Source organism: Rhinolophus sinicus, linkage group LG16, assembly GCF_036562045.2.
Source record: "Rhinolophus sinicus isolate RSC01 linkage group LG16, ASM3656204v1, whole genome shotgun sequence".
Lineage (NCBI taxonomy): Eukaryota > Metazoa > Chordata > Mammalia > Chiroptera > Rhinolophidae > Rhinolophus > Rhinolophus sinicus.
In genome coordinates this window covers 16586453-16605598 of record NC_133765.1, presented here as the reverse complement: position 1 = coordinate 16605598, position 19146 = coordinate 16586453, and the positions used below count along the sequence as shown (strand labels likewise).

Sequence of the window (19146 nt, the reverse complement as noted above, 5' to 3'; positions counted from 1 at the left end):
TGGGTGGGACTGATGATGATCCCCATCGCTGGGGGGGGCAGTGGCATAGAGAGCTAGGCCCCTTCACACATAGCTAGTAGGATTATAAATTGGTACAACACTTCCTGGGAAGCAATGTGGTAATATGTATCAAAATTCTAACTATCCCCAAAGTTTTACCTAAAATCCCATCTTTAGGAATCTATTAAAAAATAAATAAATCTGGGGCCGGCCCGGTGGCTCAGGCGGTTGGAGCTCCATGCTCCTAACTCCGAAGGCTGCCGGTTCAATTCCCACATGGGCCAGTGGGCTCTCAACCACAAGGTTGCCGGTTCAACTTCTCGAATCCCGCAAGGGATGGTGGGCTCCGCCCCCTGCAACTAAGATTGAACATGGCACCTTGAGCTGAGCTGCCGCTGAGTTTTCCGGATGGCTCAGTTGGTTGGAGCGCATCCTCTCAACCACAAGGTTGCCAGTCTGACTCCCGCAAGGGATGGTGGGCTGCGCCCCCTGCAACTATAAAACGGCAACTGGACCTGGAGCTGAGCTGCGCCCTCCACAACTAAGACTGAAAGGACAACAACTTGACTTGGAAAAAAAAAAAAAAGGCCTGGAAGTACACACTGTTCCCCTATAAAGTCCTGTTCCCCTTCCCCAATAAAATCTTTAAAAAAAAAAAATCTAACTTGTAACTGTACGGAGATGGATGTTAACTAGACTTACTGTGGTGATCATTTTAAAATAGATACAAATACTAAATCATTATGTTGTACACCTGAAACTATATATGTCAATTATTTCTCAATTTAAAAAAAAAATCTTATTTAGGCACAAAAATGCTGTAATATTTGTTATAACAGAAAAATACTAAATGCCCACCTGAAAGGGGCATTTAAATAAGTTATAGTATATTAAAAATCGTATTTTCTAAGAATATTTGGTGACACAGAACTCACAATATTTCAAGCAAAAAAATATAAAATGTATAAATAATATGACATAGATTTAAAATATATGTATACAAATATATATATGTAGAAAAAGAAGGGGAAAGCCCCAACTGCATATTAATGATGATTTCTGGGGGGCTGGGTTGGCAGGAGTTGCAGTGCTCTGCCTTCAAGTGGTCTGTACTTCTTAGAGTTCTGCCATAGACATGTTTTTTCCAGGATCACAGGAGGGCACAGGAGCTGGCCCAGGGCTTGGCCACATGCTGTGTGGGGGAAGGAGCAGCTTCGCTTTGAAAGCCACTAGCATGCTGTGTCCTCGGGGAGTCAGTCGAGACCTGAGGGTACAGGATGGACTCTCTGGGAAGGTGCTGAGGAGGTGGAGAAGCGCGGGAGGGCAGCCGTGAATGGAAGCATCTCAGGGCAGGACACCTGGAGCGGCCTAACTGCCATGAAAGCACAGGTAATGAGGGGTTCCCAGCTTGCCAGTGGGCAAGGATAGCAGGTATAAGAATAAGAAGCTGTGGGACTGACTGTCTTTAAGGTGACTGGCCTGCTAGGGAAGAGGTCCCAAGTGATGGTAGAGGCATGACAGTTCCCAGACCTCAGTTTTGGCTCGGTGTTCAAGGTCTATATGGCTAGGAGGCTCTGGTGTCTCGTAAAGAGAACTTGGTTATGGAAAAAATCAGGATTTAAGAGTATATTATGAATGATGCAGTACACCAACGATGTAAAATAAACACCTTTGTATAACAAAGCAGAAGGAAGGAGTCAAAATGTTCACAACGATTATATCAGAGCAGAGGAATTATGGATCCTTTTCACTTTACTATTTATAGGTTTCTGTATCTTTTCTACAATAAACATATATTCTTTCCAAGTTAGGAAAAACTTGGGGATTACTTAAAAATAACTAAATCAAAGGTAGGTTCCCTGGCTAGACACACAGATGTGGCTAACCTATGGTACACACTGATTAGCCTATGTTCTGGAAGCACACGCCTAAGCACACCCCGTTTATTTTCCGTATTTACAAAAACAGTAGCAGTCCAAGGCGTTGAGAACCCACTTGCATGCCAGGCACTGTTCCAAGTGCCATCAACTTTATCTTCAGGGGAGAAAACAGACTTTGAGGAGCTTGCCAAGGCCCCACGGCTACTCAGTGGTGAGGACAGAATGTCAAGGCCTGCCTGCTCCATTCTGGAAACTAACAGCCTCGGGGCTGCACGATAACTAGGGACAATCGACATTTCTTAATTTATAATCACAGCTCCTCCCTTGTCCTCAACAGGGCAGTATGTCAGCTAGTCCCTTCTCACTGCTCCTCTAAGCCCTTTATTCTGTAAGGCCCCATCTCATGGGGAAAGTGCAGCAGTGGTTCAATAAACACTTGCCTAGTCACTGCATGGTAAACAGGAACTACCTGCAAAGAACAGAATTCACAGCGTGGCACACAGGGATCCCACACTGCCTGGGGCACCACCCCCTCCCCAGCCCATGAAGGAAGCATTAAATCCTGAGTCTTGCTTGACACTGTAAATATTCACTGAGAGCAGGCAAAGGGGAGCAGCCCAGGGGCCCCAGGGGGCGTCCTTCCCCACAATGAGGTACTATTCCCAGGGGAGAGAAAGAGAATGGCTCCTGAGACACCCCTCAGACTGGTTAGAGCCTGTGCTTTCTCGGGTGCTGAGCACCGCCCTGCCCCATCAGAGCAGCCATCTCATCCCGAAGCCAAAGGCAGGACACAGCGGGTGCCCTTGTCTCTTGTGCATAAGGATGGGCCTAGCTGTGCACGATCCTGGGAGACTTGAGAAATTAGTCACCCAGATCACTGGTGGGGCCCAGCAGAGCAAAGCTGAATGAGAGCGAAGGATCTTTGGATCCTTTTTGGCACCAGCGACTCCCTCTTAGCCAAGATTTTCACACAGAAGGCTCCTTCTCAGTTAGTTTCCAACTTGGCTGTCACCTCCTCAGAGAGGCCTTCACAACCCTCACCACCCTGCCCCGTTTTGTTCTCACCATCTCCTCCCATGAAGCTCACCTTGTCTGTGTAATTACTTCCGTAACCCCAGCACCTAGAACAAGGGTCAGGAAACCACTGTCTCCTGATCCACCTGTTCTTGGAGATAAAGTTTTACGGGAGCACAGCCACCCCGGTTCATTTACTTAATGTCTGTGGCTGCTTGTATGCTACCAAGGCAGAGCTGAGTTGTTTCAACAAACACTGTATGGCCCATAAAACCTAAAACATGTACAATCTGGTCTTTAACAGAAAAAGGGGGTTGACCTCTGCCCTAGGCACAAAGTAGATGAACAGTAACTGTCTGGAGAAGGGGAAGGTGGGAAGGGAAGGGGCAGGAAGGGGAGGGGCGGGAAGAAAAGGAGAGGGAAGGAGGAAGGAAAGACGAGGAGGACAAAAGTGGAGACTTGGTAAGGAACTGGCAGCCACATAACATGTCTAAGGGGAGATGATGGGGTAGGAGGCTTCACCTGCCTCAACCTCTCCAAGAGGTCTCTCTGAGGGTTTGAAACCTGAGTTTGTCTGTCCCCATGTACCTGTCTCCCTTGGATAGCCTGAGATTAAGCCAAATCTGTCCCTTCTCATATTATCACTGTGTTCTGATGACAACCTCCACCCCCTGGCTTTATGATGAATAAGAAAGGCGAGATGAGTTGGGGGAGCCCACAGTGGTCTGCTGTCACCTGATCACCCCAGACTGGGGGAGGTGGCTGCAGGAGCTGGATGTGGACTGACGAGGAAGCCGCCCTCTCCCCGACCCCTGCCGGCATCCCTGAGAAGGAACCTCACTCCCTTTGTTCTTATACTTTACCAGGTGCACTTAAATCATTTAACAAAGAAAGCACTGTATTTCAACCAAGATGGCACCTGGAGAGTCGGCCCTGACCAGCAGGGCAACATGCTGAGCCACCCGCCTCCCTACCTTCAGGGCAGGCCCCTTCTCGCTGGCCCTCTCGCTGGCGCGCTTTCCTTCCAGCCCCAGCTGCACAAACAGCTCCAGCAGGTTCATGAGCAGCTCATCCACGAGGTGCTCGTCCTGGATGTTGGCGGCGATGTTGGCCAGGGCATTGATCACCGCCAGGGAGCAGTGCCTAAAGGGGAGGGAGACACGACAGCTGCCACAAGGCCGGGGGCCCCCCACTGCAGCAGGGAGGCAGGCTGATTCCATCCAGCCTCACTGCCCCCTCACAGTGCCTGTGAACAAAGGAGCCCTCCAGAGGAGTTGAAAACGCCATCTTTGTGAACAACAGCCGCTGGAGGGAAGGCAGCTGCTGCAGAAACGACTGTGATCTCTCGCCTGACGTGCACTAAAGGCCTCAGCACTGTTCAGGTTCTAGGAATCTGCACGTTGAGAACTTGGGACAGTCTCAGGACAATTCCCTCTGAGTGTCAAGGACTTACTACATAGTTAAAAATGGATGTATACTCCCAGACATTTCCTGGCTGGACCCTGTTTTCCCCCTCAAATGACCGATAGCCTGGTTCATAACTACCACCCATAAAACTTTTGTCTGATGATCAGCTTCTTCCCAACATTGCCTCCACCCTGGGGCTGGTGTTAGCATTAGCTCACATCACACACTTAGGAAGTGTTAGTGGTCTTGGGACAACCTGCCTTGGGATATCACTAGCCCCACATAAACCCCGGAAACAAAGCTGACATGCCCCCTCAGCCAGATTCTGTGAACCAGCCAGGCTGGCCAGGCTTCTGTGGGCACTGGGGGCAGCCAGACCCTGCTACTTCCATGCTCTGTGACCCCAGGTGATAGCTGACTTTTTTAAGCCTCAGTTTCCTCCCGAGTAAAACAAGGATAATTCCCTCCTCACAGGGTGCAGGAGGGAAAACACTGTGTGAAGCACTGAGCCCACCATCTGGCCCCCAAAAATCTAAGAGCAAATGGCAGCCACAATAAGGGCACCCATTTCACAGATGGGTAAATTCCTGGTAGGTGAGGGCAAATGAATGGCAGTAAATGCTTCCACTGGTGAGGGAGAGAACAAATCACTTTTGGTGGCAATATACAAAAACGATTTATGGAAGAAGAGGAAACTTGAATCAGAAGTTGAAAAACTGGTCGGCACAGGGAAAAAGTAAATCCTGTGCACAGCAGGGCCAAGAGCAGCAAGACAGATGCAAGGGTCAGAAAAACAGAGCAAAGACGGGGTGGGGAAAGTGAGAGGGACAAGGAGGTGCAGGAGTCACTTTTGGAGCAAGGAAGCAACGTGGCAAAGAGGTGTTTTGGTCTGTGATTCCGTTTGATTGCAGAGGTCAGGACGGACAGACACAAGGAAGGGCTGGGGAGCTGGCCACCTCCCCAACCCACTCCTCAGGCTGTTCTAGTAGCTTAGGCTCGTGATAGTAGAAGTGAGAAGGCAGCGAAATAATACCAGTGCTGAGAGCTGGCATTTATCAAGAGCTTTCACATATATGACCTCAACTAATACAACTTGAGACATGCTCATGTGATGAATGAAGAAACTGAGGCACAGAGAGGGTGAGCGTTTTCTCAGGTCACGCAGCCACACTCCCACCCGTTGAGCTGGATGGGAGAAAAAGAATGCCAACAAAGGGGCAACATCTCTCTCTTCCTGCCTCAACCTCTGTCTTCCTGACTTTACTTCCCTCTTTCCCTCTCTTCCCTTGTTCTGACAAACTCTTTTGAGATCTTCCAAACGTGGAAAAGCATGTTGCTGTCCTCAGGACATTCCCAGTAAGGGCAAGGGCCAGACAAGGAAGCACATCTCAGTCTGCCGGGAAAACTGGCCAGACTTTACACAAACTTCAAACATTCAAAGAGATTAAGTGCTCATTTTCTCAACCCTCCAAATCCCACCTCTCTGAATCTATACTGAGGAAAGTAATCACAGATGTAGCTACCGTGTTTCCCCGAAAATAAGACCTAGCTGGACAACAAGCTCTAATGTGTCTTTTGGAGCAAAAGTTAATATAAGACCCAGTCTTATATTAACGTTTGCTCAAAAGATGCATTAGAACTGATTGTCCAACTAGGTCTTATTTTTGGGGAAACATGGTATCCTTTAGAAGGAAAAAATGGTTACTCTGAGCCTGACTGACAAGCATTTTACCTGAGATTGAAAATCAAGCCTATTCTAGAGGGCACACAATTACTTCACAAAAAATTTTAACTAACTTTCCGCAAAAAACAAAAACAAAAAAACTCCCCCAGGGCCCCGAGCCCCCAGAATTCTAGATGGTTACAGTTCTGCAAACTTTTTAAAAAAGGACTCTCATCTAGGGACCCATGGATCCGTCAGGCAGGTTTATGAAGCCCATGCACAATGTTAGTATCTGTTTATGTTCACCACATTCTCTTAAAGTCCGTAAGACTAAAACGGCTAAGGACTGGAGTTCCCAGGGCATCTTTCTGGGTCAAAGCCACAGGGATTTGCCACCCGGGCACTGCAGAGGCGGGGTGGGGTCTGCCAGGCTGTCTCTCATGTGTCGTGTTTTCCCTCCCAGCTTCAGCTCTACCAAAATGACATGCCCATTCCAAGCCCTCATTGTTTCTCTCATCCTAACATCCGTGTGTGGGAACAGCGGCCTGGTGGATCAGCCTGAGAAAGGAGGGGAAGGTTCTCAGTCTGCGGCTCCCCAAGGGGGGCAGGCAGACAGCAGAAACCTGAGCCTGCCCCTTCTCCCTGCTGACTTCCACAGGGAAAACACAGTCACCAACGACTGGCTCGCAGAGGGCGAAGAGGACGAGGATTATCTGGATCTGGAGAAGCTGTTCAGTGAAGACGACGACTACATTGATATCATCGACGTGGTCCCGCAGACAGACGCGGAGGCCAGCGCGGGGAACATCCTCCAGCTCTTTCCCGGCAAGAGCCGGATCCAGCGTCTTAACATCCTCAACGCAAAGTTCGCTTTCAACCTCTACCGGGCACTGAAAGAGGAGGCCAGAGCTTCTGACAACATCTTCATAGCCCCGGTGGGCATTTCTACCGCCATGGCTATGATTTCCTTGGGCCTACAGGGGGAGACTCACGAACAAGTGCACTCGGTTTTGCATTTTAAGGACTTTGTCAACGCCAGCAGCAAGTATGAGATCACGACCATCCATAATCTCTTCCGTAAGCTGACTCATCGCCTCTTCCGGAGGAATTTTGGGTACACACTGCGGTCAGTCAATGACCTTTACGTCCAGAAGGAATTTCCAATCCGGGATGACTTCAAAACTAAAGTAAAACAATACTACTTTGCTGAGGCCCAGGCGGCTGACTTCTCAGACCCTGTCTTCATATCGAAAACCAACAACCACATTCTGAAGCTCACAAAGGGCCTCATCAAGGATGCTCTGGAGAATATAGACCCAGCCACCGAGATGATGATTCTAAACTGCATCTACTTTAAAGGTAAAAAATAGCTTTCTGTCTCTCAAAGCAAAGTCGCAACATCCTCTTAGCACGCATACAGGTGGACTGAATGCCACATACTTATTCTAGCTCTGATTTAGCCAGGAAACCAAGACACAACGTCAGCTCACAGGGACAGGGAAGATCATGATGAGGTGACAGAAGGAGCCGACGCTTACTGAGCCCTAACGTCATGCTTTACACTCACTGAACCTTCACCACAACCTTGTGGGGCTGTTACATTTGGTGGCTCATTTTACAGATGGAGCCACCAAAGTACAAAGAAGTGAAATGACACTCCAAGTGCACAGCTAGCAAGTAAGGGGCAGAGCCAGGGTCGCCCCAGGCAGACCATCTCTAGCGCTTGGTTAAATTGGAAAAAAATGCAAAACCTTTTAGCATTTGGCCAGCCTGGGTTTGTTCTTTTAATTTCCTTGCCCATTTATCAGTAAGCAGGAATATGGACGAAAGGCTAAGTAAGGGTGTCTGAAAACTGTTTAGCTTAACTGACATTAACACTTACAACTCTTTTGGGGACACTTCTGCACTAACGAGCAGGTGTGGAGAGGAATAAACTATTATTTCTAGAGCAACTGTTCTGGGCCACACACCAAGGCACTTTTTAAAAAGGATACCTCCCCTCACAACACACACACAGGACCCCCCCGGAGTCCTAGAAACAAATGGCCATAGATTTATAAAATTCAGATCTCTTTTAAAATGCCCTCACTGGGACCTGAACAAGAAGAAACCTCTACTTCACTCTACGAGGGCAGACATCGGAATGGGTCAGCATTACAACTGGTTGCTGTGATGTAAACCATTCTCCTCTCTGCCACCAATAATTAGCGGGCACTAGCGAGGGTCAGTCCCCAAGGCATGGAAGTCACATTTCCTGGGTAATTAGCTCCAGTGTAGTTTACAGCAGCCCAGAGAGGCAAAGGACTGAGGTGAGGCCCTCTCCTGGCTGCTGCTGTGGGGCCAGTGCCCCCTAACCTGCCAATACACCGCTCTGTGCCTATGCCAAGGCCTTCCTGCAGCTGTGCCAGGCAAACATTCTGCCAGATGGGCAAAGAAAGGCTGAAGGAGCCAAGACCACGGGAGCGGTATGGAGGCTGAGCTGGAGCCCTGGGCTTAAACCTCCACGTCAGGCACAACACTGGCCTCACGGTGGGTGGAATCAAAGGCTCAGGCTCTAACAGGCTTGTGACAGACAGACAGACACACACGCTATACATGTGTCCCCGTTTTCCGAAAGTTTGTATTACACCACTTCACTTTTACAAAAGACCTACATTTAGTACAGTAACAGCTTTTATCGTAAAAGCGAAAATCCTTTGGATTTCTTTCAGTTAAGGTAAATAGGTACTCTTCACTCTACACCATTTCAGCTTACAAAAGGTTTCACAGGACTGTTCTGTTTTCAAATAGTGGGGGAAACCTGTATATATGATGAAAAGAGACATATCCTTTTCACTACTAGCTATCAGTACAAGTTTTGGAAGTGAGCAAATTGCAGTGTAAGCCCTGGCTTCACCACCCCTTATTTGTGTGGCCTCGGGTATAAGTCATTTACCATCTCTGTGACTCAGTTTCCTCACTTTGATCATGGAGATAACACCTACTCTGACAGGGCTGTGGGCAGCACCGCAAGAGACAGTGACGCCGGTGTGTGGCATGTGGCTAGACTTCAAGAACTCGGAGGAGTAAAACTGCAGATTCCAATATTATGTATTAAGTATGTATGATACTGCCAGTGACCTTTATTTTACTTCTTTAAGCAACTAAATTATGTTAGGAATGACTTTAGAAGAGGCCAGTAGAAGCCATTTGGGCAGTACCAAAGCTCTCGGTCCTACCTGCCCGTGGGGCACCCCTGGTCCCTTAGCCTTTGCATTGGGCTGTCCAGGTACTCAGGAGCAGGTAGAGACACAGAGCAGCAAGCCATCCCCGGAGAAACAGTCAGGATGGCCAGTTTATAATCTCCCGAACTTAGTAGCCAGTGCCCCACCAAAGTGTGGAAGTGGCAAATACATGTGCTTCTTTTTCCCATCATATTAGAACAGTCATTTAATTTAGTCCTGGGAATGAGAGAGAGGAAAGGCTAGTGATGCCCAGTCTTTCATGGATCCTTATTAAAGGAGAGTAGAGTCTAAAAGAGTAATTTTAATCTCTAGCTCCCAAATCTGTTACTAATTTGATTTTCATTTCAAATGTTATACCCATTTTGTAAAACACAATAAAAACAGAAGTCGGGCCTCAGCACAGGAAGCCAAAGGAAAGAATCCCAGGAGACACAAGACAGCTCCAGCAGAACCAGAAGAGCAGTGATTCTCAACCAGGGGGCAAGTCTGCTCCCAGGGCAAATGTCAGGCAACATCTGTGGTTGTCACAACCTGGGGGAGAGAGGGAAGCACTCCTGGCATCTAGGGGAAAGTTTCAGAAGTTAGGCCAGGGATGCTGCTAAACATCCTACAATGCATAGGACAGCCGCCTGTCAGAGAACTGCCCAAGTGTCAATAGTGCTGAGAAGCCCTGGGTGGAGGCCGGCTCAGGAAGGAGGAAACCTAACGACAATCAGAGGCAGGTGGTGTTTAAACCTCCTCCTAAGGACGCTCCTGCGTATCTCATCCAGCTGGTCTACCCACCAGCTGGAAACCTTGAACAAGTTACTTGGCTTTTTTGTGCCTCTGTTTCCTCATTTGTAAAATGGGGCTAATAATGAAAAGCACCCACCTCCATATGGCTGCTGGAGGAGAAAATGAGGTAATACAGGAAAGGTGCTTAGAATAATGCCTGACACTTCCCCAGTTCTCAACTGTCAGGCATCCACCATAACTAGTGACTAGCATCTTGAAGCTAAAACAGTCATGTACCTCTTCCTGGATACACAGTGCTGCACCCAAATGTGAAGTGAGGATCTTGATGACAGCGTCTTGCTGCCAATGTGTCTTGTGAGTCACTACAGAATCGTAGTGGGTGAGGGATAAACGCCATCAAAACAGACTGGCCATCAGCTCAAAGCTACTCATTTTACAGATGGACACATAGAGGCCCAGGCGAGTTAGGTGTCTTGCCAGGGTCAAACAACTAGTTAGTGGCAGAATCTAACCCAGAATCCACTCCAGTCTATTTATCTCTCCGCCATTATCACGCCTCCTACAAGCATGTTAGCTTTCTGACCTTAGAATCTTCTAAAACAGTGGTTCTCCAAGTGTGGTCTGCAAACCAGGAGCATCAGCCTCACCTGGGAACGTATTAGAACTCCAAGTGCTTGGCCCAAACCAGACTTTCAGGATCAGAGGCTCTGGGGGTGGGCCCTGTAGTTCAAACAAGCCCTCCAGGGCCTCTGATGTACACTTACATGTGAGGACCACTGCTCTTAAAGAACATTTTCATGAAAGCCCTGTTCCTGTTGACTTTCCAGGATCCTGGGTGAATAAATTCCCAATGGAAATGACCCACAACCACAACTTCCGGCTGAATGAGCGAGAGGTGGTCAAGGTTTCTATGATGCAGACCAAGGGAAACTTCTTGGCGGCAAATGACCAGGAGCTGGACTGTGACGTCCTGCAGTTGGAGTACGTGGGGGGGATCAGCATGCTGATTGTGGTCCCACACAAGCTGTCTGGGATGAAGACGCTCGAGACGCAGCTGACACCGCAGGTGGTGGAGAGGTGGCAGAAAAGCATGACTAACAGGTATTTCAGTTGAGTGTTTGTTCTTTGGATTTCCAGGACCCTAGGGGAGCCCAGGAATACTGGAATTTTGGTTATTTTAAGAAAAAGGGAGAATACCCGAGAACTGCCACAGTGGCCCACTCTGTTACTTCAGCACAAATTTCTTGCTGCTGAGAGGCAATCAGAGCATCTGTGAGAAACACATTTACGTCCCATAACGACAGGTTCAGATGTTAGGGACAGGTGACTTAGAGCCAGCTTGGATGCAATCCTGGCTCTGCCATGTACTTGTTTTGTGGCTTTGAGCCCTGGCTTTGTTATCTGTAAAAGCAGCATCATCCCGTAACTTCCCAGGGCTGCTGGGGGAAATAAATAGAAAAGCAATGTCAAGCATCCATCACACCGCCTGGAAACCGGGAGATGTCCAACAAAGATGAACTCTACCCTTCCCCTACCCCAGAAACCCGAGGTCCTCTTAACTCATCAAGGACATGTCATTCAGGATTTTCCTCTATTATTATTTATTACTCCATAATCCAAACTACAAGTTTTAAATATTTGTGAAGATTATTATTGGATCATGGCAGAAAACGGAGAAGTCACAGTTCTGTTTCACTGGATACTGGCTAGGCCCATCTTAAGAAGTTAATGTGGTATGGCTCTCCTTTCAGGGCAAGAATACAAAGAAATGCAATCAACTGAGAAGTAGGCTCTTAGAGGAAAGTATTTGCCCAGGTAGCCCATTAGTCATCAAGCCCTGTCAATTTTTCCTTAAAAATGTCCCTCCTGTACTTGCCTCCCTCCTAACCTCACCGCCCGTGACGTCCATCCTGAGCTTAGGGAGGGCTAACCAGCCTGCCCGTTTCCGTTCCTCAGTCCAGCCCAGCACTAGCCACCGGAGCAGGATTCCCACGACACCATCTCCACCCCCGTTCTTCTCATAAACTCCCTGTAGGATACAGCCCATCTGGCCTGCTCTGCTCCCCGCCTCCCTCCCCTCCTGCACCCCAGCCTCTCCAGGCCTTTGCTCACACAGTGAGCCCACCCCACCCTCCAGCAGTGGGCAGCCTTCTGGGCCGCAGCAATACCTCTCCACAACCCCTCTTGGATGGCTCCAGGAGTCAGACCTGTTCTAGTCGGTCAGATGGTAACACACCATCTGTTTTCATTGCTTCACGTATGAGTGTCTCGGCTTGCCAAAAGGAAAGCAAGCTCTTGAGAATGGGGACGGTATAGAACACCTCTTTATTCCTGTGAGGACTGAATTTGGCCCCCAAAGCACTGCTGTTCATCCAGTTAAGGATGGAGTGAGTCGAGGCGAGGACTGAATGCTTAGCACTGTCTAGTAGATGAAGGGTGCCTTTTTTAAGCACACTGACCAGATATTTGACACCTTAATTAATAAAATAAGGAATGCCTGAAATCAGGGATCCAAACAAGAGAACTATTTTAGATACCCTCTCAAACCATAAACCGGGAGCAGTTCTGCCGCTGACCTGGGCGACAGGACCTGAGCCACACAGGACCGAGGAAATGACCACACAGCAGTAACTGGGCCTCAGTTTTCAGTAACTGGAATTACAATGGGATGGTCTTTCCCAAATCCTCAACTGATAGTCCTGGGACATGATTTTTACACTTGATCTTAGCCAAAAGACCGAGAAGCACTAGGGACATGATTTTTACACTTGATCTTAGCCAAAAGACCGAGAAGCACTAGGGACATGATTTTTAATACGTGCTATGTCAATTCTGAAGGAAAAACATGATTTTTCTGTAACTTGTGGTTCATAAAACTGGGCCCCCTTTTCTTCTCTGACCAGAACACGAGAGGTGCTGCTGCCTAAATTCAAGCTGGAGAAGAACTACAACCTGGTGGAGGCCCTGAAGTCGATGGGGGTCACGGAGCTGTTAGATAAAAACAGCAACATGACGGGAATCTCAGACCAGAGAATCACCATCGACCTGGTAACCTCTCCCCTCTGTCCTTTGCATCTGTCCCCAGGGTCTGCCCCGGCAAAACCTCCCTCCCATCCAACCTGATTTCACACGTCACAGGCACTGGGTCTGCTCTCCCTGTGTCTGCCAGATGCTAAGTGGACAGGGTGGTTTGTCTAGGGGGGCAGCCTGGGGATGCGCCCCATTCCTGCTGACACTAGAGAGAGCAGGCGCGTGCTCCTTTGTAAAATAGCTACTCCCGGCCAAATCATCAAAGGCCTGTTAAATACACGCAGAGACACGGCCCCACCGGCATGGTCAACTTAACACAATGACAGGCACACCACAAAAAGGAGAGAATACCAGTCCAAATAGCATACAGATCTGGACGCATCCTTTCCCTGGCAGTGCAGCCCAGAGCGTAAGACGGATCTGGGGCCTGCAGCTGCTGTCCTGGCTCACAGGCTGCTCATACTGTGACCACCAGCAAGAGTAACTAGGATACGGGAGCCTTTAAGCATTGGTTAAACAAAACCGCCTCTAAGCACAACAACCGTACCTGACAGGTCATTAGAGAGCATTTCAAGGGTCCTTCTGACCAGCTGTGGTCCGTGTCTTGTATGTGGTCTTTCGACCCGTTCTCTGACTGAGATGGGACACCACCATATCTTCTCTCCCTCTGTGTGCCAACTGATGGAATCTGACAACTTTCCTTTCCATTTTGAAACAGTTCAAGCACCAAAGTACCATCACGGTGAATGAAGAGGGCACCCAAGCTGCGGCCGTGACCACAGTGGGGTTCATGCCCCTGTCCACCCAAGTCCGTTTCACCGTTGATCGCCCCTTCCTGTTCCTCATCTATGAGCACCGCACCAGCTGTCTGCTCTTCATGGGGAGAGTTGCCAACCCCACCAAGTCTTAAAGGTGGCGGTCTGGGTGTCTCAAGTGTTTTGGGGGCATTCTGTCATTCTGTTTCCATTCTAACCATGAGAACAGAGATGTTCTGGCATCATGACCTTTGTGGTGTACACTACCATTCTGAAATCGAAGCCCATAGGAGAAGAAATTTACCGACAACTGAGAAGCTTGCTGCAATCAATTCTGCAAAGCGAACAACCGCCATCAGTTCACAGAAGCTCATGTACCTGTAGCATGTCAGCTGTGACCCAGAGGCTGGCAGCAACATGCAGACTGGCTTACCTCTCACTTCCTCAGAGCCTCCCTGGGCACTTCCCTCCCCTATAGTCCCCTCCTTGCACATCTGGCTCTATTACTCAAAGCCTTTCTCAACCAGGCTCCTCATCTAAACACAGAACGCAGAAATGAGCAGCGTGACTAATTGCTCACATTTCCCGAGGATGGTGCACAGCTGGCGCCATTCCCCATGCTTAGGAGGAAAGCCACCTCGGGACATTCAAGGGGTGCCCTGGGCATTAGGGCTTACTTAAGTCTAGCAAGGCCCAACCTTCCGAACTGATGCTAATGTTACTTGTACTCCTGCTGTCACCTCTGCTACCAGAGGGCAGTGTGGACATGTGGCCTTGCCTTCTACCCTGGAGATAAATAAATGTCGCCACTTTTACTGTGTATCTGTTATAATTCTAATTTTTGAAGCTCAAATAACAACTATGAAAGGCCAAATTCAAAACAGCTGATGTGCCCAGAAATGACAGAGGTTAAGACAAAGTAACTTGAATTCTCCACAGTGACTCATGCGCTACCTCAGGGCACATCCTCAGGTGAGTGTTACTAAGTCTGGGAGGCAGGTGTGGATGGGGCTACTTGGGGAATTCCTGAAATGCCAGGCTTTATGTGGGGTACACATTTTGGCTTTTATCCCTGGACGCATGGAGACCCTCAGACGTGCTCCTGTCTGGTTTGATAAAGCAGGTGACGTGAGGAATAAATTTCTGAATTCATCACTATCTGGGTAAGACAAATGGAATCCAAAGAGGCTGCTCAGAATTCAAGAGTCCAGCACCTCTGCAGTGCCGGGGACGATGGGCAGTGCCGGGGAGACCCCCACAGGCTAACTGTCTACCTGTGCACCATCTAACACATGTCTAACTGTCTAACTGTAACCCCCACAGCCCTGCAGGAGAGGTTTTGTCTTTCACTCTCTGCAAAGAAGGAAGAGCAGTTTCAGCAGGGCACTGAAACTTGCCAAGATGCTACTGCAGTGAATGGTGGGGGCAGGGTTCAAGTGCAGGTTGACTTGACTCCAGGGTCACGCGTGGAGTCTTGTCACACAGGGCTTCTGACCCAGGGAGACCAATTCCAAGTCATGGGGGCAACAAAATGGGAGCACCTGACACGCCCCAACGTAGGAGGCACTGTGATGTGTGTGTCCCCAGGTTACCTCACACCAACCCAGAGAGGATGGCACTATTATCACTTCCTTTTCACAGCTGAAGAAACTAAAGCTCATGGAGGGGAAGTGAGCCCCCCCAGGCCTGAATTCAAACCAAGGCCCTGCTTTTGACTGCTAACCCTTTCTGCCTAATCCCTTCTCAACTTCCTGCATCAGGGAACTCTGCTTCCACTACCTACTGACCAGTAAGGGGTGAGGCCAAGTCTTTCCTTGTCACAGCCTCTTGCCCTCTCAGTGAAACCTGAGCTTGCTGATGACCCACTCCTTGGATTCCTTCACCAATTTGCTTCAACACTGTACTTTTCTGGTGCTTGTCCAACATTCCTCATCTTGCTGCTGGTTCCTCCCTCTCCTCCCATTCCTAAATGTAGGAATCTCAAAAAACTCTGCCTCTAGCCCTTTGCCATGTCTGTCCCCTATCCAGAAACGCAACAGCCTCACTTCCAAAGTGGTCGCCCCACCTCCTCCATGACCCCGAACCTGCACATGTCAAGGTTCCCCAGTATGCATGCTTTTCATTCATTTACACCCACTCAGAATGCTCTGGGATCCCCTCTTTCAGAAACTAGCTGACCCATGTTTCAATCAGTGGAGAATTAATTTAGAGCACTGACCCTGGGCCAGGCTGCCTGGGTTTGAATCTTGACTCTGACATTTAGCTATGGGACTTTGAGGCAAGTTCTGTGCCTCATTTTCCTCACCTACAAAGTGGGGATAATAACAGTACCTACCTTGCAGGGCTATTGTGAGAATTAAATGAGTTAATATCTGGAAAGGGTTAGATCCATGCTTGGCATTTAGCAAGAGCGAGGTAAGGCTTCTTGTTACTAGCTTCATGTCTAACCCAGGTGTTTCTAACTGGGTTTCTAGCTGGGTTTCTCCCACTTAACTTTCTGAGATTAAATGCTCACCCTTGTGAATAAAAGCATTTCTGTGGAGAGAGAGGGCACAGCTTTCAAAGAGGTCCATGATCTAAAAATTGTTAGTCCAGAAACCTCATTTTACAGACAATGAGAGAATAAGTAACCCGTCCACAGGCCACAAAAGCTACTAGGAGCGCAGGTCAACTAGATCTAAGTGAAGCGCATGAATTTTTAGAGCAGAAGGTACACCTTATTACATCACATGACAGTGGGGCAACCACGCCGGTAAGCAACAGATAACTTTTAAAACGCTTAATTAACTAATGGGCTAAACACCAAGAGAAGCAATTTAATCAGTGATATTTCTGAAGAAATTATTCATAAAGTTGCAGGACAAAGATCACCAAACCTAAGCAGGAAGGAGCCTCAGAGATCATGTGACCCAGCCTCCAGTGACTCCCTCCAGGTTCCCAAGGTCAATGATAAGTAAGTGACATTGAGGCGTCAGGCCGCACTTGTATTTACACTGACAAAGATACTGTGTCATTCAAAGATACAAAACAGAGTATCTTAAAAAGAAAGTCCTTTGGAAAACAAAGGAGGAGGAGGAGGAAGAGGAGGAAGAAAAAAAAAATCACAGAACATTAAAAAAACGAACCAACTTTGGAAATTAGTTTCTCCTAGAAGGTCCAAGGGGTAACCAGAAAACAAATTCAAGAACCTGTGATCTCTGTGCTCTTCATTGAGCAACAGAATCAAATATTTGTTTCCTCCCCCATAATATAACCATTAACTTTTGTTAAAACTACAATATTTATTCTATTCATGCAAAAGGTCACTGCAGTGGAGGAAATGAGTGTTTTAAGTGCGCATGTTCTAGCCTGTCATTGCTGACAGTTATGCCTACACCGATCGGCCAGCACTTCAGGGGGTCATCTCCATCTTTTCGGGAAGCTCTGCTGGCAGAACAGGTGTGGGGAGGCTGAGCTGCTGGCTCAGGATCCCCCGAGCTGGACCGGGGGCCCAACCCTGGCCCCTATGATCCTAAAACCCGTGGACTCCCCCAAACTGCCCAGTCATCACTCCCCGTAAGTGCAAAGTGCCCCTGCTAGACTCCTTCTATGCATTCATTAAACTCTAAAGGACAACCACTAAACATGTTTAAAACTTCACAAGCACCCAGGTCACAGAGTTCTGGAGTTCCCTGATTGGAGTGTCACCCCAAGCATGCTCCCTGTCTGCCAAAACTTGCTCTCCTGTGGAGCCGGCAACCCGGCCCCCCTCCCCTGCAATAAGCAAGAGAGCACCATGGACTTGACACCTCTCGCCTCTCTCCAGGCTGCGCGGAGGGTCCATGTGCAATGGCAGTGCTAAAACACAACTGTACACTAGTCAATATTAACTATCAAGCGAAAAGACTTAGGTTTTAAACAATTAACCAATAGGGTGTCAATGAAAAACTACCATGGCAAAGAGAGTCCCGGCAATCCTCAAACCCTCAAAGGGCTGTGGGAGCACACCTGATCACAGGTATGAATGCGGCAAGGTTCCCAAGCGGACGTGCAGGCCCCATCCTGTGACCCCTCCAGCACACTGAGGAAGAGGAGACTGTGCTGCCACAGACATGACAGGGGACAAGAGTCTGCGGTCCCTCCTGAATCAGCCACTTACAGGGGGAGGGACCGGAGCGAAAAGGCCAGGCAGAAGGAAGGTGAAATGGCAGCGGAAGGCTCCACAAAATGCAGTATGTGACATCTTAAAAGTGAAGAAGAATAAATAAAGCAGTCGGTGACTATTTTTCGTCCATCTTAGCCAGCTAAAAGTGGACACCCTAAAGCCCCCAGATTCAGAATGATGAGCACCCAGACTGGAGCAGGCGCAGAAACCGCTTTGCGGAGATCAGGAGAGGGGCTCTCCCTCCGCCTGCCTGACCTCCACGCCCCTGGGTCACCGCGGCAGCTGAGGCCCACCTCTCCGGTGTTCATGTGAAGGGCACACAGGTCGGCAATGTTGAAGACTCAGAGTACGAGGGCTGGGGTGAGATGGGGAGAAACTGGAAGGCAGAAGCAAGGGCTGAACTAGAAGATGGGCTAAGTGGAAGCTAGAGAATCACCATTGAAAACAAATACTGGAACCCGAAGCTTGGCTTAGGATGGGCAGCTGGGACTAACAGAGACAGGGACAGGGCCTGCAGCACGAGCTGCCTCACAGCAGTGGGTGGGGCTGTGCCCCGCAGTGTGGTGAGCCCACCCTGCCAACAACGCCCCACCAGGGGACACTGAGGGCTGCAGCACCAACCAGAGGTGCAAGGCCTCATCTTGCAAGAAAGGGGACAGAGAAAGGAGTTGGAAGTGGGTGCACGCCTGTATTAGAGGCTCCAGAGCAGGACATGAGACACAGCATGAACCCAGAATCGGACCACGGACCTTGGAGCCATGCAAGAGGGAACTGAAGTGGGTCCCCTGGTCAGCTGGCTGAGGACGGTCGGGCAGGGCTTGGAACAAGGGAGTGAGGCGGTGTGGTCACCACTGGCACATAACTATGGAATAGTCACAGAGGAGCCAGTGGTGACGGAAACACAGCCACATCTACAGAATCACTAGCACTTCAAAACAGCATTTTTCTAAGGAATTTGCTGTGTATCACGGTGCAACACTCAAAACATAAGCACAGCACCTGGAGTTTGCAAACACTCCATTGATGACTACTTACCACAGCTATTACAGGAATGAGTACACCCAAGTTTCCCGCACTGCTAGAAGCCTAGGAAAGAGCAGAATTCAGTCAGTGATGAGCATGTTTCTTTAAAAAAAAAAAAAAGACAGGACATAGTATTGTGTAGAGCTGGAATTCCTTCATCTAAAAAAAGTGATGAGCAATATATACCGAGAGATGTATAAAGACGCTCACCTAGCATGATTTTAATAGCACCAAAAAAAGGGGAAACAACTTAAATGTCCAACAATAGAAT

The 19146-nt window shown here is 48.7% G+C and overlaps 2 protein-coding genes across 2 annotated transcripts in view; one reads left to right on the top strand and one right to left on the bottom strand.

The window, feature by feature from the left end:
• The window catches only part of PI4KA (phosphatidylinositol 4-kinase alpha), a 109844-nt gene that overhangs the window by 40161 nt on the left and 50537 nt on the right, over positions 1–19146 (bottom strand). Inside the window, exon 19 of the mRNA XM_019710135.2 lies at positions 18888–18938. Within this exon, the coding sequence (XP_019565694.2) occupies positions 18888–18938 (51 nt within the window). The remainder of the gene's footprint in view (positions 1–18887; positions 18939–19146) is intronic.
• SERPIND1 (serpin family D member 1) lies at positions 6229–14528 on the top strand. Its single transcript, XM_074321409.1, has 4 exons — positions 6229–7323; positions 10751–11024; positions 12827–12971; positions 13672–14528. Exons 1-4 carry the CDS (start codon positions 6231–6233, stop codon positions 13861–13863), a joined length of 1704 nt encoding a protein of 567 aa, XP_074177510.1. The 5' UTR covers positions 6229–6230; the 3' UTR covers positions 13864–14528.